Here is a 15,499-nt window from a genome sequence, read left to right as displayed (position 1 = left end):
TCTATGTTGTTTTTGGTTAATTTTTTTGATGAAATTGAATGAAATTACTCAAATTAGGGTTCTTTGCTCTTCATCTTTCTATTCTCTGCAAAATCCGGTGAAACCGACCCGACCCGCCCGTTACCCGACCAACCCGAAACCAATCCAAACCGACACATCTCATGGTCGGTTACGGGCCTAGTTTTATGTCATGCGGGTTCGGTCGGTGGAGCTTTTTGGGCCCGAAACCGACCGAACCCGACCGGTGGACAGGCCTTACCATAAGGGAATGAAGGGATTTACAGGGTGAAGGGTCAGGATTTGAATCCTGGCAAATGAATTAATTTACTAACAATTAACAACTAATATTTGCCTATAAAAAAAAGTAAGACTTTAATACATGCAAATTGCAACTTTTTAAATAATGAGTTTTTTTCTAGGTACAGGATTTGAGTCCTGGCAAAGGAATTAATTTACTAACAATTAACAACTAATATTTGCCTATAAAAAAAAAGTAAGACTTTAATACATGCAAATTGCAACTTTTTAAATAATGAGTGTTTTTCTAGGTATTTGATAATTTCTTTGGAAGACCTTATTCTTTTTCTGAAGTTTCAACCAATGACACATTTGACAAAGTCAACATGATTTAAAAATTATAAAAATAAAAAAGATCTATAAATACTTTTTTGCTTTATCGGGAAAACAAGATATATAAATACTTAAGTTTAAAAAACATAAATATAAATATATTTAAATATAAAAAACACTAATTGGATGATCAGGTTGGTTTATTATACTGGAAAAAAAGTTGAAAACAGATCTTATTACAGTTGGTTTGGTTCAAGATGAGTCTGTTGAAAACAGATCTGATTGCAATTGGCTTGGTTCAACATGAGTCTGTAGTGTACCAATTAACCGAACAAATTCAAAGCAAGTATATTGGTTTTGTTTGGTATGAAGTTCATCTAACCTATCCATGATGAACAAAGAGATTATAATCTGTCCAAAATAAGAAAGTCAATTTCAGTTTTCTCTTATATAATTGCAAGTTTACCTTTGATTTTACGCCTTTACACTTTTTGATGCATTTAGCCAAATTCTATCACACACCACAATCACTTAGACACTTAATCCAAGCTCAAAATTGGTACTTACTTCCATTTAATCCATGTGAAGGCGATATACTCAGTTCTTGCCGATTATTACTTGACAACAAATTATAAAAACATGAACTTAACGCACGATGAAACATTATAGAAACACAAATTAAGAGACTGCTCATACAGCTATTTTGAAGAAATATCAGCTATACAAGCATTATCAATGATATATCATGAAACAAGCTTGTCGCAAATAAAACCTTACAACACTTCAATTAATACTTTCTTCAGCTTCCATAAAACTGGGGAAACTAACTGCCGTATTGCATCAATTGCACAACTGAAATCAATCAAACTACCATTATTTTATGTTGTTCAGGACTTCAGGAAACCAGTGAGTAGGAATCAGGGAAGTTTAAATGGTTTTTCTAAGTTACAGTATATACTCACTCATTTTTTGTGGAATCAGAATATGGAAGTCCAGAATATAGCACAGAAAGAATAAAAGCTGCTCACTCCGCAGCCGAAGGCTTCACCTTCTCTCGCAGGAACTGCAGTATATGCTCACGTTTCCAATTATCAACTCTGCAACAGTCAAACAAAGAAAAGCATTAGATAAACAAGCTAACACTTATTTATTTATTTATTTTTTTTGAAAAAAGAAACACCAGTGACTCCTAAAAGTACACAAAAAAAAAGTTTTCACAACTGCTTTTTTGTGCAAGAAAGATTTTCAAAGCTGTTGTGATTATTCTCGTTTATACTTTAATAATTCAAAATCTTACTCCTTTTCAATTGATAATTCAAATAATTCTTTATCCGATTTTTCATCCCGATGTAAATATGATATCCATTGCAATTAAACTATACATAGATCAAATGCAATACTATTTTCAATCACATAAAACATTTGTAAAAAAATTCTACAACAATATTGATCAGAATTATGCATCTTATTTTACTATGGGCATAAGCCTTCTAATAACACATCTTTGAAAAGTCATAGTCAGTGTAATGATGAACTAACTACCCCATAAACTTACGTTGTTGGGTGAAGACACATAAATGGTTTATATTGTATTTTTAACAAGCCCCTTTCACACAAGAGTCCATCGGGTAGAGGCGTGTACAATACACAAGCTCACCTATCATATGATGAAATTCCACTTTTTATGAAAATAATGGGGGCAACAAGGATTGGACTTTAGATGACTTTGTCATCATTGAAACTCTCATATCATATCATGAACCAACTATCCTAACAACTTATGATGTTGGTAAGGACATAAAAATGGTTTATATTATATTTCCATCAAATGTCTTACTATCACAATCAATTAAAAAACCCAACATACAATGAGCTCCAAGAACAAGACGCTAGCAAGGTATTTCATTGGAGAATAATCAAGAAGTCTCACTCACCTGATTGTTTCCTTTTGTTGACCCACATCATCCAGCATAATTAGCTTTGGCGGAGAATTGAAAACATATTGAACTTTGACAGACGGAAACTGATCCTTTTCCTCCTCAATAAAGCTAACAACTTCAGGATAGAAAACAAGTTTCCTCATGCAGACTTCCAGCAAGGCACCAGAGTAAGTAATCTAAAAAAGAACCATGAACATTGTCTCGCTCTCATCAGCCAGGGCATGGGATCATATATCAGCGCAATATGTAAAGGACAGCAAAAGTATATGCAGATGCAGTTATTGCATACACACTTTCACAAAGGATCCACATTTCTTTAAATTTCAAAACAAAACTATGAGTTGGGCAAGCTAATCAAATGTTGTTCCGGTAACATTTCGATTGTTTTTACTTTCAATACATACATGTTTTGTCTAAAATTACAAAAAAAATATGTTTTGTCTAAAATTACAAAAAAAATGTCACCATATTTCCTATAACACCATTTCCTCTGAAAATTCTTTAACCAAAGTAAAAGGAACTTGGTATGTTTGTGCTTTTTATTAAAAATATATTACTGAAAATGAAAACAAAATATAAGCCAAACACCCATATCCATATTGTGCAATTTGCAAAGTGTTTGTATAAGCTACAGCCAAAAGGGGTTGTCAAAGTTACCATACCTTGGTAGTGGCATCATCAGAGTCCTCCGTGCAACACTTGAAACAATCCGATACCAAATCTGCAACAGAATTCTGAGCACCCTCAGTACAATCCTCATTCAATGAAATTAAACCCTAACCCATGTATCGTAGTTGCGATCAAACAACGAATCAGAACAAAGTAAAACTAGTATTGAATGAAACTTGAGAGAGATCGGAAATTGATTTGGTTTTATATATATATATACCTTTGTCTTTGACATATTCCGATAACGTGTTACAGTCGGAGCACAAAGCGAGTCCGGTGAAGCCAAGGTTCTCGCATTCTCTTAGACTCAGTTGCTCCTCCGCAGATGCAACCGAACTCAATGCTAACAACACAGCCACTGCAATGGCATATGCACCCATCAAATGCTTCTTCATCTCTCTCAGAAATCGAGCTCCACTATGGGAATCAACAATGAATGTTCTGAGGCTTGGGAAGCTCCTCTCTATATGGGCCCCAATCCCATATTTCAGCAAGCACTCAAAGAAAGTTCCAAAAAAAAATAAAGGGTTAACTATCATATTGGTCCCTGTGTTTGAGTCGCCGTCTGAGGTAAGTCCCTCCCCGGAAAATATTTGGTCTAAAGTCCCCGTGTTTGAAAAACTTTTGGAGCGGGTCCTCGCCGGAGGGCGGAGCTCCGGCGAGTGCTTAAATGGCACACTGACGAGGATAAAAATGCTTACGTGGAATATAAAAATTAAAAAAAAAATTAAAAAAGTTATACATCAGACTACTAAATTAAATTAATAAAATAAAATAAAATAAAAAATATAAATCATCATCATGACCCATTATCCTGTTAAGAGGAAACCACAACCCCAAATCTCATCATCATCCCAGATCAACCCCAAATAATCATCATCATCAATTCATCCTCACCTGCAACCCTGCATCCTCACCCCCACCCCACCCCACCCCAACCTCAACCTTAACCCGATCCCACCCCCAACCTCAGTTCCCCACCCGCAACCTCAACCCGACCCCTACCCCCAACCTTAACCTCAACCCGCACACAACAACACAAACCCAGAACACCAACCCCAAACCCCAGCAACATCAACCCCAACCCCCTTATTCCTCCCACGCTCCCCAACCAAATCCCGTCAGCAGAAACCTAGATCGGGAACCACCACTTCCCCAAATCGAAAAGAGTTTGAACCAGCTGAAGAATAAGGTAGAAGAAATGAGAGAGAAAGAGGAGTGAGTGACGGAGCCTCCTCCATGTCGGAAGCAGAAGAAACTATGGGTGAAGCCTGATGAGTGGATCTATCAAGAGAATGAAGACTGATGTTTTGGTTTTTCTGGATCTATCAAGTGGTTGATCGATCTCTTCACCTCTCTCTTCTCTCACCCATGTTCTGGGTTCTTCTGGATCCAAACTTAGATTGGGGTGGGGATTTCGGTTGGGGGTAGGGGTTGGGGTTTTGGTTTTGGTTCCGATTGCAGGTGAGGGTGAGGATGCGGGTTGGGGTTTGGGGGTGAAGTTGCGGGTTGGGGTTTGGGGTTTGCGGGTGAGGGTTGAGGTTGGGTGAAGGAGGTTGCGGGTTGGGGTTTGGGGGTGAGGGTGAGGGTGCAGGTGGGTGAGGGTGAGGGTTGAGGTTGGGTGAGGTCGTGAGGGTTTGCAGGTGGGTGAGGGTGAGGGTGAGGTTGGGTGAGGGGGTTTAGAAACTATGGGTGAGGTTTGAGGTTGGGTGTTCTGGGTTTGTGTTGTGTACTGGGTTTGAGGTTGAGGTGTTTTGATGATGATGATGATTCTGGAGTGTTATTTTTTGGGTTAATTTGGGGGAATTGAAGTTAATTTGGGGGGAAATTGATTTTGTTAATTGATTTAGGGTTAGATTTGTTAATATGTTTAATTGTAGTTAATTTGATTAATGAATCTGACATGTAATTTTTTTTTAATTTTTTAATATTTTTTTAAATCCACGTAAGCATAACTAACACAGTCAGCGATCCAAATCATCACTCGCCGGAGCTCCGCCCTCCGGCGAGGACCCGCTCCAAAAGTTTTTCAAACACGGGGACTTTAGACCAAATATTTTCCGGGGAGGGACTTACCTCAGACGGCGACTCAAACACAGGGACCAATATGATAGTTAACCCAAAAATAAAATACAAAAAATGTACCTTGAAAAATATTTACTAATGAGGTTGTTTTTGCCATGTAAGCATAGTTATCAATAGCGCGCGATAGCGCCGTCCCATAGGGTAGCGACCTTCCCTTGGATGAGATTTCATTTTTTAGGGTCATCTGCCCGCGATCTGCGATTGACTACTATGCATGTAAGAGGTTGACGTGCCCTTGTTGTCTTTGGGAGGTTCCTCACATGAGGTGTCTCCTTCACACTAGAAGCTAAGATCAATACCAACATAGTTATTATGTTGACTGAGGCTGGGGGAGAGTTTCCTAGTTCCAATTTTACAATCAAATATAATAATTATGTTTTGATATTGATCTTAGTTTCTAACGTGGAGGAGGCACCCCATACATCAGCGTCCTACTTCGCAAAAAAAAAAAATCTCAACTTGATAAATATTTTCCAAAGTGCAATTTTTAGGTGATTTTTTTGTATTATTTTAGAAAAACCCCCTTAAAGAAACCATTCATAGGCTTCACTATTAATATAATAATATCGTAAAAAGGTTATCTTTGGGCAAAATCATTTTAAGATGTTATGAGTTTCAATTTTGTCAAAATATTATCTACAAAGAAAAAAGCCCTCAAAGAAAACCATTCACAGGCTTCCTTATCTACAATATTATTTGAACTTATACAATTTTACCTTTATACAATTTTACCTTGTGTAGTAGTGATGAGTGTTTTTTTATGTTAAATGTTTAAGTTTATTAGAGTAATCGACAGTGCTATTTGTGGTACTCAATTATATTGCTCTTTACCACTTTATTAGGGTTGAATATCGCCAATCTTATCTCTCAAAAAGAAAAATACAACCATTATATAAGAAAAGCAATATGTTCGAATCATCTTTTCTTTCTTCAAAACTAAACACTCAGAAACTACTTACATAAACTTTTTCCAAAATTGATGACTTTATAAAATTTTCCAAACATGCGCTTTATCGACTAAGCTTTTATAAAATGCCCATGGCATGAATTCATTATTTAGAACTATCGTGTTACTTAAAACCAGAAAGCATTTGCCTACCAATCTTGAGAACTTCTAAACAAGAAAATCTTTATCAACTGGAGTGCTGGGCAGTTCATGTGATTTCTATTGAAACGAAAATGGAATGTAGTGCTGACAAAAAACAAAAACAGAAATTTTCATTTATCACACATGCGTTTCAAGAACAACCATTGAAACAAAGAAATTTTCATTTATCACACTCGTTTCAAGAACAACCATTGAAACACCATGGCAAGGTGAAAGTTGCCAATTGAGACACAACCTATTGCTGTAAAAAATATACATATATTTCTGCACTGCCTTACAAGAATTAAAAAACAAAAGAAAAAGGAAATTACAATATTGTACAGATAAATTAAATCCTATAGTGAGGTTTAAAGGAATATTAATTTTCCAGAGCTGCCACTGCAGGAGACGAAGAGGCCTTATCGTCCTCATCACCAGAAGCATGAGACTTGATATATGAACGAGCAACATCTAACATCACATCAACTTCTTTCTTGTACTACATAGATAAACAGCAATTTTTTTCATTAATTAAAAGCTGCAGATACCAACAGTATGAAGATAATAATAGTAATAATGCAACAACTTTTTTATCAATCAAAGATAGACCAACCTCATTGACTGCCCCTGACTTTATTTTTCCTTGCATCACACACCACTTCTTGAAATGTGCACCTGCAGAAACAATTCACACATTTGCTCATCCTTAGTCGTGAACAAGAGTACAATGATGTGGAGGATGGAATTAAGCCAGATTTTACTTTTTAATTAAAAATGACCCTAATGATTCTCAGTGATAGGTAGGTAACCCACATAGACACAAATAAATCAATAGATACGTAAATAAATCTCTGTTTCTATATTGAAGCATCTATCAGATATGCCAAAGACTCTAATATTTATTTGGGTGACTGTATTTCATGCAGATAGCACAAAGAGGAAGCATTCACAAGGGCTTTAGATCTACAACAAAATCAAATAATATTGTGTCATCATAATCACACTTATTCGTGGTTGGTGATAAGCAGAGGACTGCATCATCAATGACAGACTTAAAGAAGGAATGAAAAGTATAGTGGTGCAATATTCAGGGTAATAACCAAAACTTACCCACTTTAATGTCCAGTGTACATGAACTTTCATTAGTTGTCTCCAAACTCCATTTACAATGTACCTGTTTGACCGAAAACATGGTGTCATCTTTTGTCAGAAAAATATAAATATTAGAATAAATATGTTGGGAAACAGAGGGCAAAGATAATGCAATGATTATTTGTATGCTTTCTCATCTACTTGATTCATTAGACTAACTGTAATACTTCAAAGTTCAAATTATCAGAGGTGTAGCCATTTAGATTTCTAGATGTCAGTTCAAGCCTTGTATTATTACAGTTTTAATGTGGCTGTTAAGCCTGTTAGAGTTCAGTTAGGCTGTCAAAAACTGTTACTATAAATATGAGTTTTCTCATTTACTTGTAGCAAATTATGAGGTTCTTGACAGCATATATCACATATGCCTCTATTAAAGTGATGAATGATAAAAAAAAGTCATCTCAGGAACAAAAGCTAAATGAAAAAAGTTAACAAATAAAGCAGAGCGGACCATATATGATATCCCAAGTATGCCATACCTCAAAATACGACCCAAATGGAACATCATGGGCCTGCTGCACAGTCTCAAACACCTAAAATAAGTCACAAAATCCCATTAGACTTGCACAGGCAAGAAGCTTTGGGTTTATTCTTTATCTTTGGTTTTTTTTTTGAGGGGGGGGGGGGGGGGCGATATAGTAGGATTTGCATTGCGAAAGCAAAGGAAGTTAACTAGACCACAAAAGATAACATAATTGTTATATCCTGACAAGAAAATTCAAGCCATAGTCTCTAACCAGGTTTTTCTTGTCTGGTGATAGGACATGATGTTGAAACTCAGTCATGGCTGTGTCCGGAGGGCACATGGGGCTGTTACATAGGGATCTGAAGGTTATCTCTCGGACTTGACCATCATATTCATCTGCTGTATGCCACTGTCCCATCTGAAAAAAGCATACCACAGAAAAAATCAACAACTTAAAAACAGGATACCACTTGGTTATCAAAATTTATATCCATGCAAGATGTTAAGAACCACCTACCTAAAGTACTTAAGTTGTTAGGAGAAGAAATGGCTTTTTTATTATATTTCAAACAAGTCCCCTCACATGAAAGCCCTTTGGGCTTAGGGTGAAGACAGTGCATAGGCCCACTTGCCCTATATTTCAATTTCAACTTTTTTTTTTAAGAATGGAGTCAGTAAGAATCAACCTCTAGACCATATGGTTATTAAGACTCTCATACCACATGAACCAACTGCCTTAAAATCCCATTGGCAGACACATCTTTAACTAGTTTACTCCCCTGCTACTTATTCCAAAATTTCCTCGGCTTTACTCTCCAAATGTGGGGTTCAGTATTCTGAATCAGAATTCAGGGGTCTCGTAAAACATCTAACACAAGAAAGGTATATTATGTGGATCACAAAGATTCAAAATTTTCAAACTGAAGATAAAGTGCCTTAATTTGAATCATCATGAACAGTACATCTAACATCGCTTAAAACAATAGAAGACCTAAAGGGTTTATCGATTTAAGAAAAAGCCAAACTAGGATGCATGATATCAGTCACCAAGCATAGAGCAATGTGAAAAAGATTTTTACTATTTCACATTTGGTTTCGCTCTTCTAACCCATTTGAAAATTGAGAACCTATATAACAAGAATAACAATAGCAATTGAAGAAAACTTACCACAAGATTAGTATCTTTTCGTACTGAACGATACTTGCCAGTAAATTTTGAACCATCATTTAATAATAAGTTAAAAAACTGCTCAGCTGTGCAGGGAAAAACATCCTGAAGGAGGATCACAAGTTAGTAGTTACATACTGTAGTTAAACTCATGAAGACAAAATGAGAAAATGACGCATACATTGTATATACCAACTAAAGCCTCTTCTTTGGTAAAAGGCTGATGTTTTCCAGTTTTTGGCAAGCTAGCTTGAGGAACCCTATCTGGTATCTTACTTCGTTTGACAGAACTGCTATGTGCACGTAGTTCTGATTCAGCATTTTCCTGTATAACAAGCACTGAATCTGTAAGGGTTCTAAATATTACAGAATCACATAAAATTGTTTCCAATTTATCCAGAAATTTTGAGGTAAAATTCATTTATAATCAAAAAACCAATGTATATATCAAAAGAATTTTATAAATTCATATTCTGGAGAGACAAACAGTTTATCTATTCAGAATATATGGACATCTTTGTCCTCTATAATCTTCATCTTCACTTTTGGTTAATGACTACAACCTATGCTCTTCTACAATTATAAAATAAAAAGTTGCAAACAAAAGGAGAAAAATTACAAAATAAAGGGCAAGCAATGGTATATGGTCTTTCTTTCATTTCAGAAAAAACAAGAATCTATGTAAGGCAAAGGAAAGTAATAATAACTGCAGTTTGTCCAAATGACAACTCAACTTTATGGTGTTTTAAGTTTTATTATATACTCAATCAACTTTGTACCAAGGTGTCACAAACTATTAATTTATGATTTCATGATACTAAGTGCAGCCTAAAATTAGCCGAGAGAAAAGAAAAATGCAGTAATAATCATTAAGTTCTTAAAAGAAGTAAACACTGACTACTTTCCATTTCTTAAGATAGCTAACGATTTTTAAACCAGTAGCCCCAAAGTTTCAACACGGTGGAGCAGAACAATTGGACAAAATTAGTTCTCTGGAGCATATGATTCATCAATTTCATAATGTGTTGCCAATGTACAACATGGTGTGAAGGTATTATGCCTAATTTCAATATTTCGCAGATTCTATAATAAGAAGCATATGGTTGAAAAAATAGATTTTAATTTTGTAATACAAATAAACAAGGCCAAATTGATTAAAAGAAAGAACCGTAAATAACCTTCTTCTCAGCTTCCAACATTTCATGGAAATTCTTTGCTGCACGCTGTAGGTTTCTGAAGGCATGATTTCTGTTCCAAAATGATGCAAATTTATATCTGACTCTACCTGAAATTAAGAAAAATGAAGATCTAGTCAAATCATCTTACAAAGGTCATCATCGTCTGTGATTAAACTTGGTATACACTTTTATACCCTAAATAAAAACAGTCGTCAACATTTCATAAAAGAAAGATTTCCAGGATTAAAAAAAAAAAAAACAGCATCATTCTGTAATTTCTTTAATATTTTGACAAGAAAAAAGAGAGCCAGCAGAATATTTAGAGGCCAATCATAAAGAAAGCATCGGAGTCAGTCAACAATAAAGGAAATCCTTCGTGCACCAAACGTAATTGTGATACATCTATAACTACACAGACAAAAAGAACCAAGCCCATGCAATATGTGAAGTTTAGTTTAATTGGTTTTTTATGAAAGTATCTGAATAAGCATTTGATCATAAAAAGAAATTTAAGAGTTCCCCCAAGAAAATGAATAATGAAATAATGTTTGAACAAATTACTAACCATCAGGACTTCCTAGAGGAGGGACACCATGTCCACCAGCACCCATACGAAGAATAATTGTTATAGCAGGATTAATAAATGCATGTTGACTCCTTCGAATCTTAAGAGAAAGCAGAATAATTGCACCAGATGTAAGTTTTAATGTAACTGAGAATCTGAGATATGAAGTTGGGTGGGGAGGGAGAAAGAAAAAAAAGAAAATAGAAGTAGTACCTCATCTATATCTTCAAATGGAATAACCACCTATCAAATATATCCCAAAAAAAGAAAATCATACTTTTAATTACTACCATCAAATAAAATACATTATATATAAAAGGAAAAGACATTATAAATACAAAATCCAAGGAATCAACAATAAATAAAAGATTGGTAGTGTTGATCAGTAGAAAAGGGATTGTTCCTCTAAAGTCATATATATATATATATATATATATATATTATTAACAATAAAGTTTCAGGAAATAAAAGTCCAGCCAAAACTCAATTGTTATCAATCTCTGAAAAACACTAAGAATATTAAAAAATTTAAAATGAAGCAGCCAACATGGGTGATGGATCAACCTCGTCAAACAAGTAATAATGTATGCTATAATGTATACTCAATTGTGGTAAAAGACAACTATAGAAGTATAGTCTGACCTTCATTTGCTTTGAGAACACATTGGAATGGAAACAAATGTGCCATGCAGAGACATACATTCGACCATGATACAAGAATGACCTCTCAAGTGCACATGAATAACTATGCTCGACAACCTAGAAAAGATACTTCATATGTAAGATCCACAAACACAATTGTATAAAAGAACTAGAAAACACAGGTGTACACATATAAATGTTTATATCTCAGAAAAAAGACCATGCTGATAATTTTTAATAAAACCCGATAAATTTAATTTCTGTTGGTACCTCATCTGGAAGAAGATCAAATATTGTTTGAAGAAGCCCTGGCTTTTGATAAACTACAGTGGGCCCCTGTTTTTCCAAGGGCATTCTTCTTCGAGTGTTGGCTCCACCATAACCATTCATTCTATCAGTCAAGTAAATCAATAAATAAGTATTCAGCATATAATTATAATTACAGTGCAAAAGTATTTTGGACCACTAAAAGGAATTGTAAATTAATAAACAGATTAATTATAAAACTAAAAATCCTACCTGGAAGAATCCGAAGAGTGTTTTCTTGTTTTTATATGAAGGCAAACCTGACATTCAATTAACAGATCTATAATGGTACTTGAGGTATAAAAAGGTGCTAGCAGGTCATACATCTAAAAGTCAAATAAACACTACAAAACCACAAAACATTTCTTCTGAATGCAGGTATTACCTGCCCTGATGAGCTATCCAAAGCATGCCATACAGCGCCAGTTTGGCCTTCACTTTCAACCGGAACAGTCACAGAACCAAGAACAGCACTTTTCCAAATTATATCCCAATCATAAATTGTGACATTGATCTGCTACGTCAGCAGGGAAAGAGGTCAGTTTCATGAAAACCTACATAAGTACATAACAGACTTATTCAGGAAATTAAGAAGTAAAGTGTTATTATGATTTATGCGTGGAAACATCAATCTGAGGAAATGCTCAAAACATTATGTTTTGACTGCTATGATTAACAAAACAACATATGCATAGGTATATTTATTTTCAGTATTCTTCTCATCATATTTTTCGTTGGAGAATTTAAAAAAGAAAACTACTAGAAAAAGAAAAACACAACTAGAATACAGATGGGCATGCAGCAGACAAACTAATCAAAAGACTAAAACAATCTCAAGTCCAATAAGTAAAAGATTATCAATTACAATGACAATGAAATTGTTAGAAAGAATCTAAATAAGATAATATTATGTTGATAATACAGTAGTATCTCTGTAACATTGCTCAGCTGTGAAGTTAAGACTTAAGACACATGGAATTCCCACACGCCTCTCGTTTTCCTCTTTTTATTTTCTCTCTCAACAGAAATGACACTCAGACCTATTTCAATGGAGGACGAATTAAAAATAAATTGTATTTATCAACTGCCAAAATATAAATTACTTGTATGAAATGGGCGACCAAAATACCAATCATGTCCTCTGAAAGAACATAAGTCCAGTTAAAGGGCGACCAAAATACCAATCATGTTCTTAGAAGACAACTTTCACAATTATACCAGAAAATATATGTCACTTAATGGCAAGAATAGGTTGAATATCACGCAGCAGTCGGCTCAGATAAGAACTGAATCTCAAATTACTGAGACCAATTTTCAACGGTTACCTGGACAGGAAGTTCATCAACGGAGAAATTGAACTCCTCACCCCACATAGGATTTCTTGAACCAGGGACCATGGAACTGCATCAGCACACCAGAAGATCAACTATCCTAATAGAGTAAAACCTAAACCTAGTATAAACTATTGAATCAAACAAACATTGCAATATATGCAAAGCACAGACCTGAAATCTACAACCTAGTATATCCACAATTTCCTAAATTCTACAGGAAATTGACCCAGACACTAACAAATTTCTCTTCTAGCTCCAAAACTATTTAGAAAAGAAGATTCCAATGAAGAGTGGGGAAAAGAAAGGTAGAGCATTAAACCTGAATCGCTTTTCATTCCCACATGTGATGATAACATAAGGGTCCGACGTGCCATTTAAGTTAGCAGCAACAAGATTCTTCGCAGCCAATAGTTCCAACTACAAAGAGAAAGTAAAAAGCAAGCAAGAAAGAAAGAAAAGCCATATATCAATAATTTCCCAAACACACATACACAAAAATTGAACGCAATTTGCCTCCTCTAAGAAAGATGTTGCATACTAAACATTGGTAGAAACCTAAAATACCTTGATCAAATACCCCGAACTGGCAGAATCTCCTTTCAAGCCGATCTACAAAATAAGTGCAGAACTGCATGTCAACAAGTTAAAAATTACTCCACGAATCAAGCAACTCACTTGAAAATGTTGCTGACCCATTTAGTTACACAACATAACACTATCACCTTTCGTTCATATAGAAATTGAACTTAAAGCAAAGATTATAATTGTAAAGAATGAAAAAAGTAACTGTGAGAAGAACACTAATAAGGAAAGAATTGTAAAAAACGAAGAATTTCCCCGCGTGATTTTGAGCGCGGCAAGGAAGAAAATGACGAAATTAACCTTGTCGTCGTCGGCGGAATGGTCGGAAAGCGAGCGATCGGCGGAGGAGTCAGCGGTTCTGAAGGTGAAGAAGCGGTAGGCGAGGATGGCGAAGAGAGCGGCGGCGAGGGCGACTTGGATCTCCCAGAGCGAAGGGAAGAGGAAACCGAGAAGGGCGAAATCCATGGTAACGGACATGATCGCCGATCAAGAAGCGAAATCGAAATTGAAATTGAAATCGAGCGTTGAAGAAGTTCTAGGGTTTAGAGAATCTGAAGGTGAGGCCATGAAAAAAAGAGAGAGAATGTGGAAAATGTGGAATGGGAATCGAAGAAGAAGAGAGGGAAGTTGAATTATATGAAGGGGGAGAGAACGAGGGAGTCAAACTTGGACCGTTGGCGGAGACAACCGCACTCGTCTTTGGCTTTTCGCAATTAAAACGGCCACGATGGAGTATGGACATGGCATGATTTTCTTGTTTAATTTCTAATTAAATATACTGATTTATTATTACATTGTTCATTTGTTCCTAGGTCGCCTAGCGCCATTCATCGCTCATGTCGGTACACAAGCCCACAAGACATCAAGCCTTCAAGGATTGAGGGGATTGTGTCTTTTTACGCCCCAAGGTCCTCTAAATTTACTTCGTTGGAAATGGTGTCTTTCTGACTCATCTGCTACAATCTTGAAACGTCACATCAAATCACCATCTGTCGCATTAGCAACTCCCAAGTTCTCATCAAGACATCCTGCTTTGAACTCTAGAACATAGATGCCCTCATTAGTAATAAGTGCATCGATTAAAGATAAACTTACCTAAATAACCTATAAATACCTAATAAATTTATAGAACTCCTCAAATAACCAAGAAATATAAGAATGGAGACCTAAATGCATAAAAAATTGAATAAAATACCTTAATTAACTTATTAAACTAAATGTAAAAGACTAGCGAAATAGTCCTAAAACATGGGTAAGCAATACATGTAAAGGAAAATAATATAATAAAATATCTCAAACTTATCTAGATAATTTTTTTTAAAATATTTAAAATAACTAACTTTTGAGTTAAATAAAATAGGGTTAAGGGTCATATTAGTCCTTGTGTTTGTAAAAGTGTTTGATTTTGGTCCCTTAGCCAAAAAATGACGATTAGTGGCAGGTTTTTTTACAGTTACTGGCGGTTTATAATACAGTTACTGGCGATTTTTTGACTGAGGGACCAAAATCAAACGTTTTTACAAACACAGTGACTAATATGATCCTTAACCTAATAAAATATTCTATCATCAACTTTTTGGATGATATTAACTTCTTGCAAGGAATCGAGGTGGAGTGTAAATTTTAAATAAGAATTGTAGTGAGTGTTATTATAATAAGGCTTGATTCCACTTTTGGTACTTGATCTATCATGATTGTGTGATTTGACTCCATGATTAAAATAAGCAATTTTGGTCCCACAAGTCCCAATTTGTG

General features: G+C 35.3%; 2 protein-coding genes across 4 annotated transcripts; both read right to left on the bottom strand.

The window, feature by feature from the left end:
- Positions 1-1,210: 1,210 nt before the first annotated feature.
- Positions 1,211-3,733, bottom strand: LOC130715307 (uncharacterized). 2 transcript variants are annotated; one of them, XR_009011617.1, is made up of 5 exons: positions 3,400-3,733; positions 3,173-3,231; positions 2,505-2,686; positions 1,533-1,667; positions 1,211-1,422 (listed from the first exon to the last, which is right to left on the bottom strand). XR_009011617.1 is itself a non-coding variant. In XM_057565387.1 (4 exons), the coding sequence occupies exons 1-4, from the start codon at positions 3,716-3,718 to the stop codon at positions 1,595-1,597; spliced, it is 633 nt and encodes a 210-aa protein (XP_057421370.1). In that variant the 5' UTR covers positions 3,719-3,733; the 3' UTR covers positions 1,211-1,594. The 2 variants fall into 2 exon arrangements, 1 of the variants encoding a protein (XP_057421370.1); XM_057565387.1 differs by having other exon boundaries at positions 1,211-1,667.
- Positions 3,734-6,515: 2,782 nt separating this feature from the next.
- Positions 6,516-14,460, bottom strand: LOC130711795 (BAG-associated GRAM protein 1). 2 transcript variants are annotated; one of them, XM_057561534.1, is made up of 18 exons: positions 14,045-14,460; positions 13,727-13,771; positions 13,482-13,579; positions 13,154-13,229; positions 12,214-12,342; positions 12,042-12,088; positions 11,793-11,913; positions 11,523-11,639; positions 11,094-11,123; positions 10,881-10,980; positions 10,316-10,422; positions 9,319-9,462; positions 9,138-9,242; positions 8,241-8,387; positions 7,983-8,036; positions 7,462-7,525; positions 6,965-7,026; positions 6,516-6,850 (listed from the first exon to the last, which is right to left on the bottom strand). In XM_057561534.1, the coding sequence occupies exons 1-18, from the start codon at positions 14,219-14,221 to the stop codon at positions 6,731-6,733; spliced, it is 1,743 nt and encodes a 580-aa protein (XP_057417517.1). In that variant the 5' UTR covers positions 14,222-14,460; the 3' UTR covers positions 6,516-6,730. The 2 variants fall into 2 exon arrangements, with proteins under 2 accessions (XP_057417517.1, XP_057417518.1); XM_057561535.1 differs by having other exon boundaries at positions 13,727-13,790; positions 14,045-14,458.
- Positions 14,461-15,499: the final 1,039 nt, after the last annotated feature.

The sequence above is a fragment of the Lotus japonicus genome, chromosome 4 (assembly GCF_012489685.1).
Source record: "Lotus japonicus ecotype B-129 chromosome 4, LjGifu_v1.2".
Taxonomy (NCBI): domain Eukaryota; kingdom Viridiplantae; phylum Streptophyta; class Magnoliopsida; order Fabales; family Fabaceae; genus Lotus; species Lotus japonicus.
This window is presented reverse-complemented; position numbering and strand designations above follow the sequence as displayed.